The sequence below is a fragment of the Trachurus japonicus genome, chromosome 22, assembly GCF_045865225.1.
Source record: "Trachurus japonicus isolate A0001 chromosome 22, Traja_1.0".
NCBI lineage: Eukaryota > Metazoa > Chordata > Actinopteri > Carangiformes > Carangidae > Trachurus > Trachurus japonicus.
The window spans coordinates 6424725-6446315 of NC_140928.1; the positions used below are offsets into that span (position 1 = coordinate 6424725).

General features: G+C 41.7%; 1 protein-coding gene across 7 annotated transcripts in view; it reads right to left on the reverse strand.

Moving 5' to 3' along the window:
- The window catches only part of slc4a11 (solute carrier family 4 member 11), a 128722-nt gene that overhangs the window by 84463 nt on the left and 22668 nt on the right, over window positions 1–21591 (reverse strand). For 4 of the 7 annotated variants that reach the window (XM_085766766.1, XM_085766764.1, XM_085766763.1 and 1 more), the window contains exon 1: window positions 12698–12873. The exons of the other annotated variants lie outside the window; for them this stretch is intronic. Coding sequence is in view for 2 of the 4 variants with exons in the window: in XM_085766763.1 (XP_085622889.1) it covers window positions 12698–12734 (37 nt within the window). In the remaining 2 variants the exon portion in view is untranslated. Of the gene's footprint in view, window positions 1–12697; window positions 12874–21591 lie in introns of those variants that run through there. 7 annotated transcript variants of the gene reach the window in all.

Consider the following 21591-nt stretch of genomic DNA (forward strand, 5'->3'; position numbering starts at 1 on the left):
CGAGGTCACAGTCGGCTTCATCTGTGGTCGCTCGTCACAGTCACACTCTCACACTTTGAATTCAATGTGCCACTTTCTTTCTTTTGTTTTTTATGTAAACACCACCTGTTAGCAAAAATCCGTCCAACAGTTCTCAGACTTTTCAGACTAAACTGAATCCTAATCTTTTAACTATAAAAATGAGCCTGAATTTTTCAAACAATATTTCAAACAGGAGTCAATGCTACTAAAAACTTACAGCGGTGATAAACTAATCCATATTCAACAAGCAGCCAACAGAAATCCTTTTCTAGAGTCCGTTAATTGTTTCGTCGAATCGGCAACTAGCATCAGTTAATTGATTTTTCAGGAGAGATTTTTCTACTAAACTAAACAAGCACTGCACCATCCTCCTCCAGCCAGGCATCTGAGGTAAACACCACATTACTGGATGGATGCTTTTATCCAAAGAAACTTGAAGTACAATGAGTCACATCTGCAGTAAAAAATAAAAAAAATAAAAAAATCTTTTTTTCCTCCCTTCAGTTTCCTTGAGAAGAGAAAAGGCAGAAAAATCCTCATTCAAACTGGTGGGTATAATGAACCTCCTCCTCCTCTTGCTTCCTGTGTTTTCAGTGAAGGTTGCTTACATTGTTAACAAGGGAATGAAGAGACGTTTATCACCGCGTTGTGACAAAGTGTCGGGCAAAAAAAAAAGAATAATTCAAAATGCCAAAATATCACATTCAAATTGGGACTCTCCTCCTCCTGCTCGCTCTAGTTTAATCAGTGACTTTATTTATTTATTTATTTTTATCTCAGTGCTGGTGGAAAGGTTTTTCTGTCTTGTATTTAAATCAACTTTAAAGCGCGGAGCCTAGACAGCTGCAGTCTGACGTTGATGATGTCACAGCAGAGCGCCCTCGACCCACCGAGCTGGCTGCGGCCGAGCCGTCTGGCAAGCGAGGTGGACTCCCGACCGGGGCCGGTGCTGGATGGCAGCGTGAGAGCGCGCACTCGGCCATATGCTGTCCGCAAGTGTGTATGTGTGTCTGTATCGGTGCCTTTGTGCATTAAAAACACTTAAGGCAAGACACTACAGGCAAAAACACTGTTTTTTCATGCACTGATCAATTTTGAGATTTTGGGCTATTCTTCTTCCTTAACGTGTATTCTTTCAAAAAAATTTAAAGAAATCATAGAGAATGAACATTAAGGTGGTTATTTTACTTAATTCTGTCTCTTTCGTCAGTAGATTTCTCCTAAATTTACAAAAAGTTAACATGCTACTGTGGCATACTGTGCTTGTTGTCTGACCCATGTCATGTCAGGTATCATTGTAAAGCTAGCTCTTTCCTGAACAATTATGTAGGCTCCAAAAATTGTCATTTCCTTTTTATCAGCAACAATCCCCTCTGTAAAAACTTCTGACTCTAATGTCAACAAAATAAAACAAGAATTTTGAAAGGGGCTTTATCCATTGTTCAGATTTTGGTTCTGGAAATTTGCAATGGAAATTAGCGCATTTCAATTAGATATCGCCTAATTTACATATTTAAACGTAAAATTTGAGAAAACTTGTAATACAAAAAATATTTGTCTTAATTATAAGTGATAAACTTGGGAAGTTCCATGGTGATATGTGTAAAATTTTTACCCTATTCACCTGTAGTGTCTCCCCTTAAGTGTTTGATTTCTGGAAAAACTTCTACAGGTGCTGCCGTTAATGGGAAACAGAGGAGATGAGTTCGGACCTGTGAGTGTGTGTGTGTGTGGGGGGGGGGGGGTTTGTGTGTGTGCGTATGTGTATGTATGTAAATTTGTCAAAAAAAAAGAGAGTTGCTTTAGCCGAGGTGCAGCAAAGCCATGCTGGTGTTGAAAGGAGAGAGCCACAGGCAAACCTGATCAGGCCGGCTAAAACAAGACTGCAAATTTGATTTCATTATTTATTTAATGTTTTTTTTTTAAAACCAGCACAAGAACTAATACTCTCTCAGCTGGACTGACAGCCGCTTGTAAAACAGGACCAAAAAAAATAACGCTCATTTGGAATATTTTGTCCAGATTCAGAAATTTGCATCGGTGCAGGAATTCAAGCCGTGTTCAAGTGTTTTTCTGCTTTCTGAATTGAAGATGTGTCCTTTGACGTCAGGTGTGTGGACCGAGCGGCTCTGCAGTAATCCTCTGCTCCTTTCACCTGAGAGGGGGATTGATAGTTATAGTGAGCCGGCTGCTGCCTGCCTGCCAGTCCACACAGATGAATCCGGGGCCTGTCTGCGGCGCGGCGCGGCGAGACGAGGCATCGTGACTGAGGTTAGAGCAGGAACATGCTCCAATTTAAACCCTTCCACCCCCGGCGTTTCATCCCTGTGCTGTTTTTTTTTTTTTCTTTTTTCCTCCTCCCTCTTCTGTCCTCTCTCTCCATCTGTTTGTTTTGTGTAATTTTAACATTTCTCACATCTTTGCCTCTTTGCTCTCTCTCTCTCTCTCTTCTCTCTCCTTCACTCTTGCACTAACAGGTATGGGATTATGCTCAGGTGCTGCAGCGGGGACGCTCTGCTGTGCATGTGCATGTGTGTGTGTTTGTGTGTTCATAGTGAGTGAGTCAGGCCGTGAATGAGAGAGTGAGTGTGCAAGGGACTGAGGGTGTTGTTCCACTACACACAGACACACACCAGCCGACTTGCTTTCTGCAGAAATTGGCTGTCGAGATTTTCATAGAAGAGGGGGGGGGGGGTAAAAAAAAAAAAAAAAAAAAACAGTGCTGGGGGATTCCTGCTAATTGCTTGCACATTCTCCTCTTCCTCTGGCTCGATTAAAGACAGGCCACCATCTCGCTTTCAAGTCTGCTGCTCTGCACTGTACTGTATGTACGCTGCACGCTGTACGACAGCACATCTCACTGCTTTTCATTTGCGGTGTCCCCCACCACCACCTCCTCCCCACACACACACACACACACAACATAACTACAAAGACGCAGTTCCCATGGATCGATGGGAGAGAAAACGTCCGTGTGTTTCGTATAAACCCAACGTGACGTCCGTAAAAATGTAGAAATATGAGCTAGAGATGCACCAATCCGATACCCGGATCGGATATCGGCTCCGATATTGACTAATTAGATCGGATATCGGATGAATGAGGCCGATCCAGCATTCCGATCCAGTCATTTCTTTTTTATTAATATCATACACAGCAATACAGTTACAGCGATCTAGTGTTATTTATTACTTTTTGCTGCTAATATACACTTTGTTATTTGTTAATAAATAATATTAAGTACATTTATGAGATTTATGGATTGGAAAAAACTGGATTGGTGCATCTCTAATATGAGCTTTGGGTTCTGAATGTCAACGACGGTGCGGTTCCAGAGGACGTGACATTTTGAACGACGGAATATAAAAACTTAACGGCCGCTTTAATCAAAACGAGCTCGTCAGATCTGTTTAGTATGCGGGACCCCGGTGACAGTCAAACCACTGACCTCAGCAGTGTCAGTGCCCTGCCCTGCTCTAGCCCCGCTCGCCTCTGTCGCTGTCTCTCTGCTTAGCTTATAGTCGTGTCCCACCCCAGCACTGACAGAATTTAAATGAAGCAACCTACTGTTCCTCCAGTTTATCGCTCTACAGTCGGTGTCACTGCTACGTCTCTTTGCCTATAATCCTCCACCTGGCACAGGGGCGGCGGCGGTGGTGTGAACGTGGAGTGGCTCGTGTCTGTTTCACATCTGGAGTCGTCTCCTCGCACCGTGGGCGAGATCCTTACACTAAGTATACGTCACTTAGTGTGAACTGTGCTGCGATGCTGCATGTCTCTGCACCGCTGCCCGCCACCGTTGATTTACATCTAATGTACGACACAACCCTTGAAAAAAAACGCCTCAGACAAACCTGATCTGCAGGTATTACATCAACTAAACTACAGGTGCTGCATGGAAACGGATGCAGGTTTGGTGCAGCAGCAACATCGATGATGTAAATTTGACTGCCACACGATACGCAGCAAGGACAAAGAGGACATCAGACATCAGAGTGTGGAGGGAGAGCACACACCAAAAAAAAAGGATACGGATACTTAAGGCCACACATGCCACTATGTGTGTGTGTGTGCAAACTCAGCATTCAACAGCTGTATGAAAAGAGCAGCATGGCATAAATGAGCGGGAAGGAGGAAACGTCTGCAGGTCTACATGAAGCTACTTGTTCCTGCAGCTCCTTTGAATTGTGTGGATCATACATGACAGGGCATGTGTGTGTCTCTACATGTGTGTGTGTCTCTGCATGTGTGTGTGTGTCTGCACTACACCTCAAATACATATTGCCACACTCTGCCCTGCACAGTGACATCTCTGCGTGGGAACACAGGAAAGACGACTTTACAATCAAGGTTTGGGAAATCATCAACATGGGCATCCTCAGACATGTTGGAATAATTACTATGTGCAGGGAGGGGAGGGGTGCGTGTGTGTTTGTGCATGTGTGTGCGTGTGTGTGTGTGTGTGTCTGTGTGTGATATTGCGAGCAGTGCTATGTCTACCACTCTGTCGTGTTCTGTTGGCTGGTTTTAAATTAAATTCCCTGCAAAGCGGCGAGCAGCCTGCGCAGCGCTCATTGTTCTGTGGTGGTGGTGGTGGTGGTGGAGCGTCGGTCGACCTGCAGGAGCCGCGTTCAACAGGAACTGAAACAAATACCTCGGCCCGGCGTTGGTGCTGCTTCCTGTACTGTGACCTGTGGAGTCGGCTTTAATCTGCGCTGGATGGGGCGTGCAATGCATGTGTAGGGCGGTGGAGGGTTGGAGGGGCGGTGATGATTACACAACAGTAAACCAGAGCGGCGCGACCACCAACACTGTGTTCGGTTGTTTTGTTTTTTTACTTTCTAAACATGTGTGTGTGTATCTACATTAACTTAATCTGTGTGTGTTTGTGTTTCAATGTCCGTGGTTGATTCCTCAAGACAAAGGCGTCCAACGTTGAGCTTTATTTCCATTTAAAAGCATCTATTGTATCTCCAATGAGATTACAGGATATCAAAGAGTTTTAAAGAGTCTAAAATCCACAAATCTCCATTTCAAGCCTTAAATTGTCTATTTTCTTAATTACAGTTTTGACAGGTCTTAAATAAAAAGTGAATAATGTTACGTTTCTAAAGTAACAGAGTTCATACTTTCTTTTATTTCAAGAAATATTTTGATTACGCTGTAGCATAATAACGAAAAAAACAAGCGGGGAACCAATAGTTGCTAGCGTTAAATGCGCAGCACACCTGCAGCACCAGGTAGATAGCTGCAGCCACTTTAGTTAACATTATTTGTTTTACAGTATTTTATTTTATTTGTTTATTTAACAGGGACAATGTTCAATACATATATTGTGCCAGGTTTAGCTGTTAACTAATTTTCATCTGTCCCCAGGCACAAACAATGGTAAAACAACAAAACTTCTACATACAATAACATCTGTACATGCTACCAAAGTGAGTACATGTAGAGTACCCAATTAAAATACATACAATTTCATATCCTATCATACATTCACAATACATCATAACATAGAATCCAAAGTTTGAGATTCCATAATGAGATGCCATACTTAATTAAAATTCATACAATTTCCTATGTTGGACGATGAAGCGAGATGACGGCGCCCTGAGCTCGTGTGCACACAACACAATGGGTAAGTGCAAGTTTAATCACAGATGGTTAGAGAACAGTGAAGTCAGTGTGTGGTTGAAGCCTGCTGCTGAAAACCGACTTCAAAAATCATTACAGTACAGTCGCATGCGGAGTCAGTCGCTCATTAATCAGTATTTTTGTAAGTAATTCTGTGATTCCTTCATTTCCATTTTCCTTCATATCCTTTGTACTTTTATTTTTTGCTAGTTTTTGTGCATTGTCTTACATTTAGCTTGTTGAAACCTGCAGATACCCTGGATGAAGGCGTGACCTCTGTGTGTGCATGTGTGTGTGTTTGTGTTTGTGTGAGGTCATTAAACAGACCCCCCAAACATCAGTTTCTCATCCTCTTCACTTTCACCCACTAAGAATCACTTAAATCCTCAGGAATTCAAACATATAATCTGCTGCTAAAAACAAAGCTAGACTCGAGGAGGGGGAAAAAACACACACACAAAAAAACAAAAGAACAACACAACTGCAGAGAAACAAGTGTTTTACATCCAATTCTGTGAGTAAAGAGGAAGCCTAATAATTCTCAATGACTGCCTTTGTAATCAGGGTTAAAAATATCTGCGCTGCTGGTGTAACAGGATCGAGCCCTAACTTGATTTATGATTACTGGTTGTTTTTCTACGAGGCTGCACACTAGTATTTAACCCCCCCTCCCTCCCCAGTTTTATCTGACCGTTGAGAAGAAGATAAAACGAGTTTTTCTTTCATCCTCACAACAATAGATTCTTTTTATACATCCACATCTGGAGGGACTATAAAGCAGCGCGGACGTGTGGAATTAAAAGGTTTGCGAGAGTCATACGTTAAATACCATGTTGGAACATACGGGGCTATTTTGGTGCATGATGCTATTAGGGATAGGCTGTTTAATTAGCTCGTAAATTCCACATTAAGATGGAATTCAGATTAGATTTTATTCCCACAACCCCTTCATGTTTGGTGCTCTTCCTACTCCCAAAAAACTCAAATACAATGGAGATGTTATGGGGCGATATAGAGAGAGCATTGTGTCGACAAATAATGAGCAACTTGGTTTCAATCAGTTTTTGATCAGTTTTAATTTATCTGCCTCTTTTATAAGAATCTGGAAAAAAACAACAACACATAGAGGAGGATGAGGACGAGGAGGAGCATCTATGAAGCGCTGAGCTGGACTCTGTGGTTTTGACTCGTGTCCAAAATGCTACACGCTAGAACGGCGTGATTAATCGCATTAAGATCACGATGTTGATTCATGCGTCGTCGCGACCTCGTTGTATTTATTTATTTATTTATTTTATGTGACAAAGATTCAAGCCAAGTTTCTGTTCGCGGGGAGATCCAGAGCGCTCCTGGAGCTGTATTAACAAATTACAAGAGACGAGGAAGGAGGGAGGAGGAAGGGGGGCCAGGGGGTTGTGAGAGACAGAAGAAGAAGAAGAGAGAGTTGAGCTTCTCAGGAACGACAGTATAAATAGAAAAGTGTCAGATAATGTGGAAGTGCCATTATAGACACATAAACAATCTGCACAATCAAAATGTTTATGAATGAAGGTCATTGGGGGAATCCTGGTGACAATGACGGTTAATTGCAGCGGCTCTTTTCAGCAAAGTAACGGTTTCTGGTTTTGTTAAGAGCCTAAAAGACTAAGTAGGAGTATGTACATTTGTTCACACATTGATATATTGATATATTTATATGTTTCATTTTTATATTATTTGTATAATTTGGTACTGTACTGTTCTAATGTTTTCTGTTATCTATGTGTAAGGCGACCTTGAGTGCCTTGAAAGGCGCCAACAAATGAAATGCATTATTATTATTATTATTACTATTATTATTATTATTGATGAACTTTCTTTTTTTTTTTTGGCAATGTTTTTGTTTCATTTTATGTTGCTTCACTCAAACTGGCTTGAATGTACTGGGATGTGTCATATAGTATGTGTATGTGCAGATGCATGTACAGTATGTCTCTGTATCTACAGGTATGTATGATTTGATTTCTGTAAGAATAAAAAATATAGAAAAATAGATTTAAAAAAAGGCCTTGGCCTTGTTCAAAATAGTTTCAAAAGTTTCATAATAAAAACTGTGAAAATGTAAAAAAAAACAAAAAAACATTCAGACAGACTGCTTTTTGTTAAATATTAAACTTCTCATCAAGATCCAGTAACGATGCTTCGTTCCTGATTCTCGCACATTTTAAAAGCAGATGAGATGACGTTGTTGTGTTTAATACAGAATATGTTTCCCGAACGAATCGCACATTTGTTGGTGAAAGTTCTTGTAGCTTTATTTATAGCAGTGTTAGCAGCAGTGACGGTTGTTGTTGTTGTCGTTGTTGTCGAGGTGGTAATTTGCTGCTCATTGATGTCAGATCTAAAGTGACAGAACCCACAGCACAAAGCAGAAACTCACTGTCGCTGCTCACATCTGTTACACCCTGCTATTAGAAAAAACACTGTGAATACCAAGAAGCTTAATACATCATCCCAAAAATACCAGCTGCACACGCATACACAACACACACCAACATGCACACACACACTTCCTGCCAAACTGACAGGAAGTGTTTCTGTCACACTGCAGGTCTGAGTCTGTTCAAACAAACACTTAAGACACTAAAACACTGTTTCCTACTGAGTCTACAGCTTTAGTCCAGAAATACACACCTGTCCATATGTGTGTGTGTGTGTGTGTGTGTGTGTGTGTGTGTGTGTGTGTGTGTGTGTGTTGTATGGATTTTAATATCCAGATAAGAGTGTCTATGCATGCAAATGTGTGTGTGTGGGTGAGGGAGGCTGAAAAAACAAAACAGAGATGGAGGGAGACAGATATATAAAGGCAAACAAGTGTGTGCGTGAATGTGTGTGTGTGTGTGTGTGTGTGTGTGTGTGTGTGTGTGTGTGTGTGTGTGTGTGTTGTAATTGTAATGGATGTGTGGTCGTCTTCATTCTCTGTTCCATGAACTGTGCATGATGAGCGTCTGTCTTGACACATCTCCATAATTGTTTTGTGTGTGTGAATCAACACGTAAATGCAGATAGAATGAGTTGTGTGTGTGTGTGTGTGTAATTATGTGAAGTGTTTTTGTGTGTACAAATGTGCGTCTTAAGCCCATGTGTGAATACAGTACACTGTGTGTGGCGGTCCGGTCCTGTCCTGTCGTTGTGTGGATGTGTTTTTGTGATATTTCAGCGCTGGTGCATATTTGTATGTGTGTATATGTGTGAGTGTGTGTGTGTGTGTGTGTGTGTGGTACTGTATAATAATTTGTATGTGTGTGTGGATGTGTGTTTCTCCTCTGCCCAGATGGCTGTGCTCAGAGGCTGGAGCTTCTGAGATCTGTTGCCAGCGGTGAATACTGATCAGAGATCACTGTCACATCTACAGCACACACACACACACGCATACACAAACACACACACGCATGCACACGGGCACACGTCATCCATCTTCTCTCACACACACCTCCACTTCCACATGGTCGAACTACTAATTCACACAGCCACTCTGTGTCCTCCATGCTGATGTTCTGTGGCTCTGCAGGTCACGGCTGCAGCTCCGTCTGTCACACCCGGAGATTGACGGCACGCAGCGCCGCACCGCGCCGCGCCACACAGGCCAGGAAGGTTTCAGCTTCATGTCATAATTATGATATTTAATCAGGGCTGGTTAAAAGAAGACAGCAGAAAGGTGGAATGGACAGTTTTGTCCGTGCAGCAGCGTGAACAGGCTCCTGAAACAACGCGATGTCACATTTAAAGCAAAAACGCTGAAGATTCAAATGTTTCAGAGATGAAAATCTGAAAATTTGCATCTTTTTTTTGGTCTAACTGGTTTTAAACAAGATTTTAAGGAGGAATGAATTAACAATTTACATTTAATTCATCCATTGAGGACATTATCTAATAAGAATCCAAAAGTTGCGATACATTTTGTCTGTGCAGCGTCAGAGACAGCAGCTTCAACAGGCTTCTGAAATAACGCGACGTCACATTTAAGGCAAAAACGCTAAAGATTCACATGTTTCAGAGATGAAAATTGGAGAATTTGCATCTTTTTTTTGGTCTAACTGGTTTTAAATGAGATTTTAAGGAGCAATTAATGAACAATTTGCATCTAATTCATCCATTGAGGACATTATCTAACATAAAAATCAGAAAGTTGCAATACGGTAAAACAGCGTGAATCAGATCAGACAAAAAACAGAAACTTTAATTTATGAAACTGCTTTTTGCTGTTTTATTTTTTGCTGCTATTCACTTTGAATTAGAGCTGAAGAATTGATCAAAAACAATATTAAAATATGGTAAAAAAAAAAATCCAAACTCCAAATGAATGCAGAAGCAATATTCATATTCACCAGATGGGAACTGTTTGGTGCAAAACAAAAATCACATCATCATCATCATCATTCTGTTGTTGTTTCTTCCAACTAAAACTGTGACTCACATCACAGTTGTGCAACTTTGTCCAAAATAATCACCAGATGATAATATTCTTTGCATGTGGTTCAATGATAATGTGCATTATTAATTGTCTATAAGTGACGTTTGTGAAACAATGAGCTCAAGAAGATAAATTATTCCTGTTCTGAACACGACCGTTCGCTTCACTAATGAATCAACAACTTAAAAAAAAGAAAAAGAAAAAGAAAAAGAAAGATGATCATCCTCTGGGTCGCTGCTGTCACAGATCAAACGTTAAATATGTTCTGACTCGACACTGTTGGAGCTGCGTGTCCAATTTAAGAGAGAGAGGGAGAGAGCAAACAAAATCAGAGAGATGAATAAATCCTTCTGAGTGTTCAATAATAAAATCTCACTGCAGCATGATCGCTCCGGCCGTCATTTACCAGCCTATAAACTAGTGAATCCTGTGACCTCTTCTCCTCCTACAGGTGCTGCTGCCTCACCTGCTGCAGGTGGAAGATCAATCCTTCACAACAACAACAACGCTTTAATAAGAGTTTAATGCTGAACGCTGTGTGACGAAGTGTTCGTGCGCAGGAGAGAGAAAAAAAAAAAAGCTTGTTCTGCTTTATTGGAAATCCAGAGGGCAGTATAAAGTGAGTTTGGAAAGCGAAGAAAGAATCTAATCCTCTGGCAAAGTAATTGTCGAGTCACTGGTGGTGGTGATCAATAACTCCATCAAATTCCTGCAGATGCATGCTGGTCATTTTCTTTTTCTTTTTTTTTTTTTTCCTAACGCTGGGCAGTGAGAGTGAGATGTGGAAACCGGCGCGATTTTAAAGCCAAGGTTAAGTTACATGACACCAACATCCAGAGTGAATGTAATTAAAGGGATTAGACGTGAGGGGATCAGACGAGTGTGTGTTATCAGCATCAACCCAAACCTCCACCTTTCCTTCTCTCTTTCTTGTCTTTCTCTCCTTCTTCCTTCCTTTCTTTATTTCTTTCTTCATTTCTTTCTTTCCTGTGTGACAAACCTCTTCACTCCGTTCCTGTTCAGATCAAACCTGCCCTCTCTCCGCCCGCCTCTAATCAGCTCCCCAGCAAATGAATGCAAATTACTCTTCAGAGGACGAGCCACAGCAACGTCCATCACGCCCCGACACACACACACACACACACACACACACACACACACACACACACACGATCACACACACACACACACACACTCTGAAATGTAGTTAGTGTGCAGGGCGCATGACGCTCACCCACGGACACACACACACACACAATCACACACACACGCACATCATCTCAGCAGAGCACGACTGAACTCTGACAAATACATACACACAAACACACACAGAGAGTCTCAGATGATATTTCCGCACTTGCATTATCCCACATAACGTTCTCATCAGATACACACACACACACACACACACGTACACACACACACATGCACACACTGAGGCGCAGCATCCTGCTCTGCCTTCTCAGACAAAATGAAAGTGAGGAGGCAGCAGCCGCATCACACCTCCAAATGGGCTCCGGGACTTTGAGCGAGGGGAAGAACTGTGGCTGTCACCAACACTAATCTGTCTGTCTTCCTCCATCTCTCTCACACACACACACACACTCACACACATGCACACACATGCACATAAACAAACACACTTCAAACAGGCACACACGCAGACACTGATCTCTCTCTCTCTCTCTGTCTCTCCCCTCCCTCAATTTTTCATCCACAGAAACACGTACGGTACAATCACTCACACACATGTGCACACTCACACTCACTCACACTCACACACTGTTTCTCGTGCGTGTGTGCCGTGTCGATCCCGCTCCGTCTAGCAGCAGCAAGCAGGCGCACGCACGTGCACGAGCCCCGCCACCAGTGCAACACATGAGAAAGTGCATTATGAGCCCGGGCTCTTTCTCTGCATTCCAGCTGTTCCTCTTGCTCGACAGGTATACTGGCTTTTTTTTTTTTTCTCTTTTTTGTTCGGGGTGGGTTTTTGCAAAGCAACCGTTTGTCAAGGTTCAAAGAAATACGACGCAGAAACCTCTCATGTTGCATACCAGACATAAACAAGAAGAAGAAGAAGAAGAAAAGGGGGGAGAGAGAGAAAAAAAAACGGCAGAAGCGTACTAATACAGAAAAATGAAAAAAACATCTGCATTTCTGAGAGCACAACAGGGCTTCTCCAACCACACCTCCTCCGAGAGAGAGAGAGGGGAGATAAAAACAGGTTTTCTGTCACAAACACAGCGCTGCCACATTCCTAAGTATGCAGATAGAGCAAACAGTCAAATAAAAGCAAAAAAAAAAAAAAAACACCAAGTATGTACAGTAGAAACACATGCACAACCCCGAACATCTGCCGTCTCCCTCCGAGAAGTGGAAGTGGAGGTGGGCTGCACATGTTTTTCACAGGGGGGGTTCTCAGGTTTCACTAGGTGGTTAGGGAAACCCAAGGTTCTCCCAGTGAACGGCGCCGTGTCGTGCTCAGTTGAGGAGCAGCAGCAGCGGCAGCGGCAGCAGCAGCAGCAGCTCTGGACTCCTCAAGCATTTTTTCTTTTCTTTCTTTCTTTTTTTTTTTTTTGATCCACTTACCCGAAGGCACGAAATGAAGAACTTTGTTGGTCTCCATGGCTGAGCAAGTGGTGGCGAATGCACACTTCCTCTCTCCGACTGCCTCCCCCCCCCAAGTCAACCCATCATGGTTGTGTTATCCTGTGCTGATGAGTGTGAGATCACCTCTGCTCCCTTGCTCTGCTCTGTTTCTGACTGCCTCTCAGACACATGCAGTGACTCAGCCCCACTCTGCCTGCCTGCCTACTCGCTGCGCCCGCCGCTGGGTCCTAGTGCCTTCTCTTTTCCTCCCTCTCTCTCTCCGCTGCTTCTGATCCCAGCCCACCGCCTCGGCAGCCTATAGCGGGGCTGCATGCAGCAAACTCAAACCTCCACGTCAGGACACACCTCCCCGTCTCTCTTTTCCACACGTCCACATGTCGACGGGTCGGGAGCCGCGCAAACTCACCTGGCTGGCTGGCCGCCGTCGCCATTGGTGCTTTGTTATGTGTAGCTCAAGAGCAACTGAACTAGTTTCACCATGATTGTGAGTTCATCTCTAGCACTGCTGATGTTTGGACAGTGTCAAAGCAAGAATGCAGTGGTGGTATGAAAGCGAGGACGTCGTGTGCTGTGGTTTGAAGGTGTTGCTTTGTTGGTTTCTGCAAAAAAAACAAACTCTAAACTAATCTAGACCGACAGAAAGACACTCTGTCTCTGTCTCATATAATGACAAAGATTCTGTTAGGTTCTCCATCGTCTTGCTCTGATCTCTGTCTGACTTCCCGCTTCTTAAATGTGAGGATTTTCTTACTAAGTTTTAAAAATTGAAGCTTTGAACAGTTGGTGAGCCAGAAACAGTTTAAATAAAAGGCGTCGCCTGGGGCTCTGCGCTACATTTCCTGCACTCACTTAAACCCTCACATTTTTAGAAACTATCAGTTATAAATGGATAAATTAGGGCGTGAGATAAATCAATATATTGAAGCAGTTGTTATACTGAGGGTTTCTAGGAGGAACACAGACCATATGGCCGCCGCCCGCAGATGTCGACTCCTCATACCTTTCTCTCTCTCTCTCTGCTCGTGTTCCCTGTCCACATCTATACTGTCAAATATTGAATAAATGCCAAAACCTTTTTTAGTTAGTTAGTTGCAACCCTGATAAAAACTGACATATTTACTTTCCCCTTTGATGTGAGAAGAACAAAATGGCACAGATTCGTTGATATAGTTTCTGGCAGGCAAGTAAAGAAAGGAGCATAAAAAAATGACTACCTGAGTAGAGCTGTCACGATTATGAATTTTTGGTTGATGATAAATTGCCAAACAAATAATCGCGATTAACGATTTAATTATCTTTTTCCACTTGTCAAACTTTTGCAGCATTTCTTTAAATGCTGGTTTTTAAACCGTATTGTATGGCTGCATTGTGACTGTGTGTTTACGTGCGCCATCTGGTGCTGTCATGTTTATATTAAGACAGACTCGTCCAAAAGCTTCAGGAATAGCTAATGGCCGGGACAGAATTGTGGCTGCTGTCTTTCCAAGTTTGGCTAATTAGGTGGGGTGGTGGATACGTATCAAGATGATGTCATTAAAAAAGCACCAGTCAGACCTCAAATAATTGAAAACAACCTGGAAATAGTGATAGAAATATGCAAAAATAATTGCGATAAGGTGATTATGTAATCATTGTGACAGGCCTATTACAGAGTAAAGCAGTCGGTACATTGCATCTGCACGTTCCTATTTAACACCAGGGAGTATAAATTACGAAAAAGGGCAAATAGAAGTCCAGTGGACTGGAGTGTGGGGTCAGATTTGGGTTTGATGCCTCAGCGTTCAGTGGCTAAAGTCTCCAAGTGACATCATCAGCTCCATCCAAAAAAACAGCACCTGATTCCCAACCTCAAGTGTCACAAGTGTTATGTAAAAAATCTAATCAACAAACTCAGCTTTGAGCTAAAGGACGAAACCTTCAAAATACATGTGAAATAATGTGATAAAATCTGATTATCACATAAAGATTTTAAAAAAGAAAAAAAAAAAGACAATCCTCATCCTCACACCCCTGAAGCTTCACTCGTCCCTGATATCACACGTTTGTAAATAGTAACACCATCACACAGGACAGTGATGCATGATTGACAGGCAGCACAGACAGACTGAACGAGTCCTTATCTAACCATATCTAAAAAGAATAATTAATTAATTGCAATATGCCTGGGGGCAGGTTCCAAACAAAATCATATTTTCAGATGTAGGAGGAGAACATGGTTGTTTGGCGCAAAACACAACAACATCATGATTATTTGTTCAGTATCTGTCAAAATTGATTTTTCTTTGCATGTTCTTTAACAATTCTTAAATGTTAATCGCTGCTATGCAAGATTTTTACCTTAATTAAACATCTTCAGAGTAATTGTGATGGTTAAACGACTTGTAACTACCCCATAATCCATAATCTCTTGTTTAGGACAGATAAGACTACACAAATATACACATCATAACACGGATATGATAAATAATGTTGGGGGGAAAAAACGACCAGACTTGCATAGTTCCCCTTTAATGTGATAACGGCCTATGTTTTGTCTTGAGTACACTGTCTGTAATTCCACATAACAGAGCTCCAAAACTGCACAGAAGTTTGATGCAATAACTTCTACATTTCTGGGAACACTTATTATAAATCATGACAACAAAAGAGGAAACAGGAAACAGCATCTATCTAAACTAAATGATGAAGAGAAAATCTAAAAATGAACAATATCTGACAAAGAATTAACACTTGCTAGCTGCTTTAACAATGCAAAATGTACTTTATGCCTTCCAACTGTCAGACTTGAGTCGAACAGACCTGTTATGTAATAATCACCATGTTTGGTTGAGTTTACAAATCTAGCAGAGACGACGGCTGCTGGATCAAAAACCTAATTTCCCACCCTGATGTAAATGCTCAGTGAAAGGTCAGTCATTTGCATCAGCCTGCATATATAACCTCCCTATGTGAGGTATGGCCGGTGGGTCTGCTTTGCATAAGAAGAACTGTTGCACACTGAGAGAGCACATGCGTCACTCAGTGAGCCAGGGAGCCATTCACCCCGGAGAATAATTCAAGTGTTCTCATGATCCACCACAAAAAAAAGGGAAAAAAAAGAAAACTGCTGCCCAGGTGTCATGATGGTTCAACACCAAGCCGTACAGACACTTCACTGACTGCAGGTCTCAGGTAAATGCCAGTGTACGTAAGAGCAGGTGAGGAGAAGCACGGCTGAAGTATCTGCAGCCTTGAGGTTGGATTTACACTGTAGGAGTCAAATCTCATTAACATGGCGGCGGCTGCTGGCTGCACCCGAGGTGGTCGGAGTTAAGCTCAATAGAGTGTAAACGAAAAGAAGAAAAGATCCTGTAAAGGACGAAATGTAATCTGCAAACCTTCTATAAACATCTCCAACTATTCCCTTCATCCGTGCTGCCTTCAGTGTCTGCAGGCGTCGCTGCGAGGAGCTGACCGAGGTCATGTTTAAAGCATCACGTCGGACCTGTCCGACCAACTCTGTTTGCTCACTCGCTCTCTCACTGACCAGTTTTACGTTGACAGAACACGCGCTTCTTCTCAGACAGAAATTACACTGGAAAAAACTGAAGCTGAACAGAAAAAAACACTCCCTAAATGTCAACTTAACCTTTGCACTCCTGAAGAGCCAGAGCGCCGAGGAGATGAGAGCCTCTGTCATCTTCTCTGTAAAGAATGTGTTTCTTTTTAGTTGTAATGCATCTTATAAATCCACAAACTCATTCACAAACAGAAAACTGCAGATGCTCTACTTATAAAGTGGGTGTTTAAGTGCTGCAACATTATAAATTCTGTCATTAAACCTGCAGGAACTGATCTGTAGACACTACACTGATATTAAAGAAAGCAAAAAACATCATACAGTTTAAAAATAAATTAAACTGAAACTGAAAAGTATAAACAGCATTTACCCTAACCCCTGTGACAACCACTCATTATTTCTATGATGATTATAGGGTCTTTGTTTCTTTAATATATATAGTCAGTGAGGACAAACCATTAACATATTTATGGTTTGTTTGCTAATCTATTTTTGGCAACATTAGGAATTATAAATAGCTTTAAAAGGTAAATTAATGGGAAGGATTAAGAGTAGGATTATAGAAGCTATACTGCAGCTTCAATTTAAGTCTTTTTGATCTATGAAATAATATGAAATCCTATGTCTGATTCTATACTGTATGTGCACATGATCATAATAAACTACACTAATATTGAACTAATATATTCAATTTTGTATCAATATAGCCAATAGGGCTGTCCCGATTAATCGACCTAATCGATTACGTCGATGACGTAAATACGTCGACACGTGCAACATACCGTTGAGTTGTTTCCGATTACGTCGATGACGTAAATACGTCGACAGGTACAACACACCGTCGGGTTGTGAACCATAGACTGTAACACGTGCAGCAGAAAAACACATGCTGTACCACAGCAGCACCACGGCGATGAACGAGCACCTGAAGCTGCAACATCGTTCCTTCATTCATCTCCGCATAGCGCTCTGTCGCCGTTACTGACGCTCTCTCTCTCTCTCTCTCTCACACACAGAGCGAAGGGCGCATGCAGCAGTGCGCCGGTAAAAGCGAAACTCATAAGGTCCGATCGCGGACCCCCCGCGCCCCCCTCCCTTGTCGGACAATCAGACCACCCACCACAGTCTCCTTGCTTTATGTATCCATAGATGTAAACACGTCCTCGTGTTGTCTTTTATTTTATTTTTTTTAATCCACTCCGCTACTGGTCTCTGTGCACCCGGACCAGCATGCAGATCATAAGTGAGGGTGATGTCCTGCACCCTCGGCTTAAAAAAATCCTAGGAAACACTGGTCTGCTCCATGACTATAGTATACTAAATAAATGTGCCTATTCAAAATCATTGTGCTAATATTTCAGTGTGCACTCTGCTTTATCTGTCTATTTTCCAGGTTAAAGCAAACTGATGTGGCACCGTTTTTCCCCTCCAAAAAAAAAAAGATTTAGAGCATTGGTTCCCAACCTTGGGTCGAGGCCCCCTTCAGGGGGGCATCAGAGATTTCAGGGGGTCCACAGAGCTTTGTTGGTTCTGAAGTTGTGAGGTTATCAAAATTAGATTTGTGCATATTGAAATTTTAAAATTCCAATAATACATCCAATTGGATAATAAAAATCATGAAAAATCAATCAATAGGAACAAAAAACTACATACAACCTACCTGCTTATAGGGACTTGATAACAATTATGACACAACAAAGGAAAATTGACATAAAGACAAAATAAAAATAAAACAAAATATAATAAAACAAAATAAGGATGGATAAGGATGGCACAAAATAGAATAAAAAGGCTTGTCTTTGACAAAAGCAAGGGGGGGGGCTTTGAGGAAAAAAGGTTAGGAACCACTGATTTAGAGGAATGCACACCAGAAAGAGTATCTGAAGAATTTAAATAAGAGAAGTGTTCAGAAGTGTTTTTTTGTAAATGACTAATCGTCAACCAAAGAATAATCGTTAGATTAGTCAAAAAATTAATCGTTAGACTAATCGACTAATCTAAAAAGTAGTCGATAGATTAATCGGGAGAAAAATAATCGTTTGGGACAGCCCTAATAGCCAATAAGATAAGAGAAAAGAAGAGAAGATTCTTGTTACTGCAGCAGAAGGTAAAAATGGAGATGTAAAAAATAGAAAAACATACAAAAAAGAGACATTAGATACAGTTCTGTACACAACATTTAAGAATAATAGCTGTTGATTTGCTCATCCTGCAGCTACAGATGACCATGATCATAATCTGAAGCCACGTGAGTTGAAGTAAAAGATGAATTCGCTGTGTGTGTGTGTTTGTTTTTTGGTTTCCATCAGCTCTTGTGGGAACTATCTGGCTCTTTAGCTGCTTAAACGCTCTGTGCTGCTGGTCGGTGCTGAGGTTGGTGCACTGCACAGGGTTTTTTTATTTTTTTTTTTAGCTGTGTCTGCTTCAGCCAAAAACGAGGCTTTGGGAGCAGTGAGAGTGAAGCAGAACGAACCAAACGACGAGCTGCTGAAACTCACCACAAAGCCCCGTTAAAGCCGAGAGGAGCTGCAGATTCAGGTGATAACTCTTCTGTGGGTTCATGTCATCGCCACGGAAACTATCAGTCACTCACACCCAAAAACAATATACAAACTACTGGTTAATGTCTAAATTACCTTCAATATACTTTTCTGTTGCTTGGCCACAAATATCAGCCAGTATTGGTTGAAGATTTATCAAATAATTCACATATTTGTTCAGCACTCTGTCGACTCGTTATAATATTGTTTTAACTCGAGCCACGGGGAGAGTTAGAGTTATAGAGCCAGAGAGAGAGAGAGAGAGAGAGAGAGTGTTGGCGCCCACTGTCAAAATGTCATGAGCACGGAAAAAGGGAAGTTATATAAACAGAAATATTTAACTAATTTCTTGACTCTAATTACGGCTGTCATCATCGCCAGAAACAAGAATCCAGTACAACACATCTGTTAAAAACAAAACACCCTCACATCCCCTCAACTTCTCTTCACGTCTGCCACACACACAGTTCTCCACTCAAACACAAGATGCACAACCTCTTTGTGTTATATACTTGTTTTTTTTTTTGTTTTTTGCAGAGCTCGGAGGCACAGGTGGCATCACATAAGCTGCCACAGCCATATGCTGCGTTCAACTGTCCGTGACATTGAACCCTCACTGTCGACTCACTTTAAGTCAGCGAAGACAAAAGACGCCGACGCTGAAGATCTTAGCCTCTGTTCTTTAAAGGGATAGTTCAACATTTTGGCAAATTGGCCCACTGCCATAATCCCTATAGTCATAGCAGTAGGTTCGTTACCTTGATTTGTCGGTGCAAGCTATTTTTAGAACGGCGGAGCAGAGCCGCGAGCTGCTCAGAGCTACGCTACGGAGGCTCATGGGATTTCTTGGTTTCCCTCATCAAACTCATCAAATACACAATCCAACAACTCCAAAACGCTCTGGTGGACAAATTGTGACCTGCACATTCACCACGCTATGAGATAATAACAGAACGTTACGAGACAGAGTTGTTTTAGAGGTAAATACAGAGACTGCTTGCAGAAAAACTGTCCCTGAAGGCAACGCACATCAGCGGTTTTGCATGAATTTACCTCTAAAACAACTCTGTCTCATAACGTTCTGTTATTATCTCATAGCGTGGTGAATGTGCAGGTCACAACTTGTCCACCGGAGCGTTTTGGAGTTGTTGGATTGTGTATTTGATAAGTTTGATGAGAGAAACCAAGAAATCCCATTAGCCTCCGTAGCGTGGCTCTGCTCCGCTGTTCTAAAAATAGCTTGCACCAACAATTAAAGGTAACGAATCTACTGCTGTGACTATAGGGATTATGGCAATGGGCCAATTTGCCAAAATGTTGAACTATCCCTTTAAAAAAAAATAAAAAACTGACTCGTGCTTATCAACGTTTTTGTTGCTGTTCGATGTTTTTAGGGTGAACTGGTCGGGTGGGGTTCAGTTAGTGAGTGCTCTTTAGTAGGCTGCTCCCGGCCGCCATGTACAACAACAGCTTCAGCAGGTCGGCTGCAACATGCAGCACGTTTACAATGGTTGTTCCACAGCCACAAAATCCTCTTAGAGAGCACCGACACACAAACAAGCAAACAAAAGACATAGATAAATAAATAAATTACAAAAATCCTGTTGCCTGTTTGCTTCATAAAAGGATCTGTGTTTACTGACATGCAGATGAAGGCTGATGTCTGCAAACAGTCACACGTCTGGAGGGTGGACGGCACAGCCACCACCGTCTGATCACAGCCGAAACAATTAGTCAACCTAATTGTGTTTATCATTGAAGTCATTGATTCAGTGAAAATGCTAAATATTCTCTGTTTGTGAGGAGTTAACACTGTGGGTTTTGTTGACTGATACTGTCTTGAATTCTTCTTCTCCAAATTTTATAGACTAGAAAATTATTCATGAAGCATAGCAGCCTTTTTCATCTCGGTCTGTGGCTTATAACAGTTCATTAACTTTAATTAAACAGATATGAAACTTTATAAATGTTTAGAAACCTTTTCTTTCTTCATCGGTAAACCAGAAACCGATTTCCAAGAGTCTCAATCTTTCCTTTAGGAGTCAATGTTTACATTTAGGTGTAAAATATGTTGACCCTAAAAGGCAGGTATTAAACGTTAGCAGGTGCTCACTATATAGTAGGGACATCAGCCCAGATGTTGACTAAATAGATGGATCCCGTATCGGATAATGGAGCCAATCCATGACACCGATCTATTCACTTCAATTCTACGTATGTTTGTGACCGGCAGCAACAAACAGAGCGACAACGTTTTACAAATTTAGGAAAGTAATGTTAAAGCCCTGATGCCTTCACTGTCTTCTATGGCAATGTACACAGTTTATTAATCTGTATATCGGCCGATATGCTAAATAGATATGCACACTGCACAGTGCTACACATTTTACTCTTTTAACCAATATAAAGTTAAACATGGTCGCACAAACACAGAATCATTTATGCAAATACTAAACTCCGCACATTTAGATCCTGCATTTACCTCTGTTTATATTTACGTATATATCTGTAACTATCCTAGAAAGGCTCAAGTTTGCTTCAACATATTTGCTTTGTCCTTACATCTGCACACACACACACACACACACACACACACACACACACACACACACACACACACACACACACACACACACACACAGTGTATGTATTGTCTAACTCCCTCTCTAAAAGAACATCCCATCCTGCTCCAGTCTCCAGCTGAAGGCTTGAAGCCAGGTCTGCGTCTGCTTTCTACTCAGAGCGACACGTGTTGTTAAAAAAAAGAAAAAAAG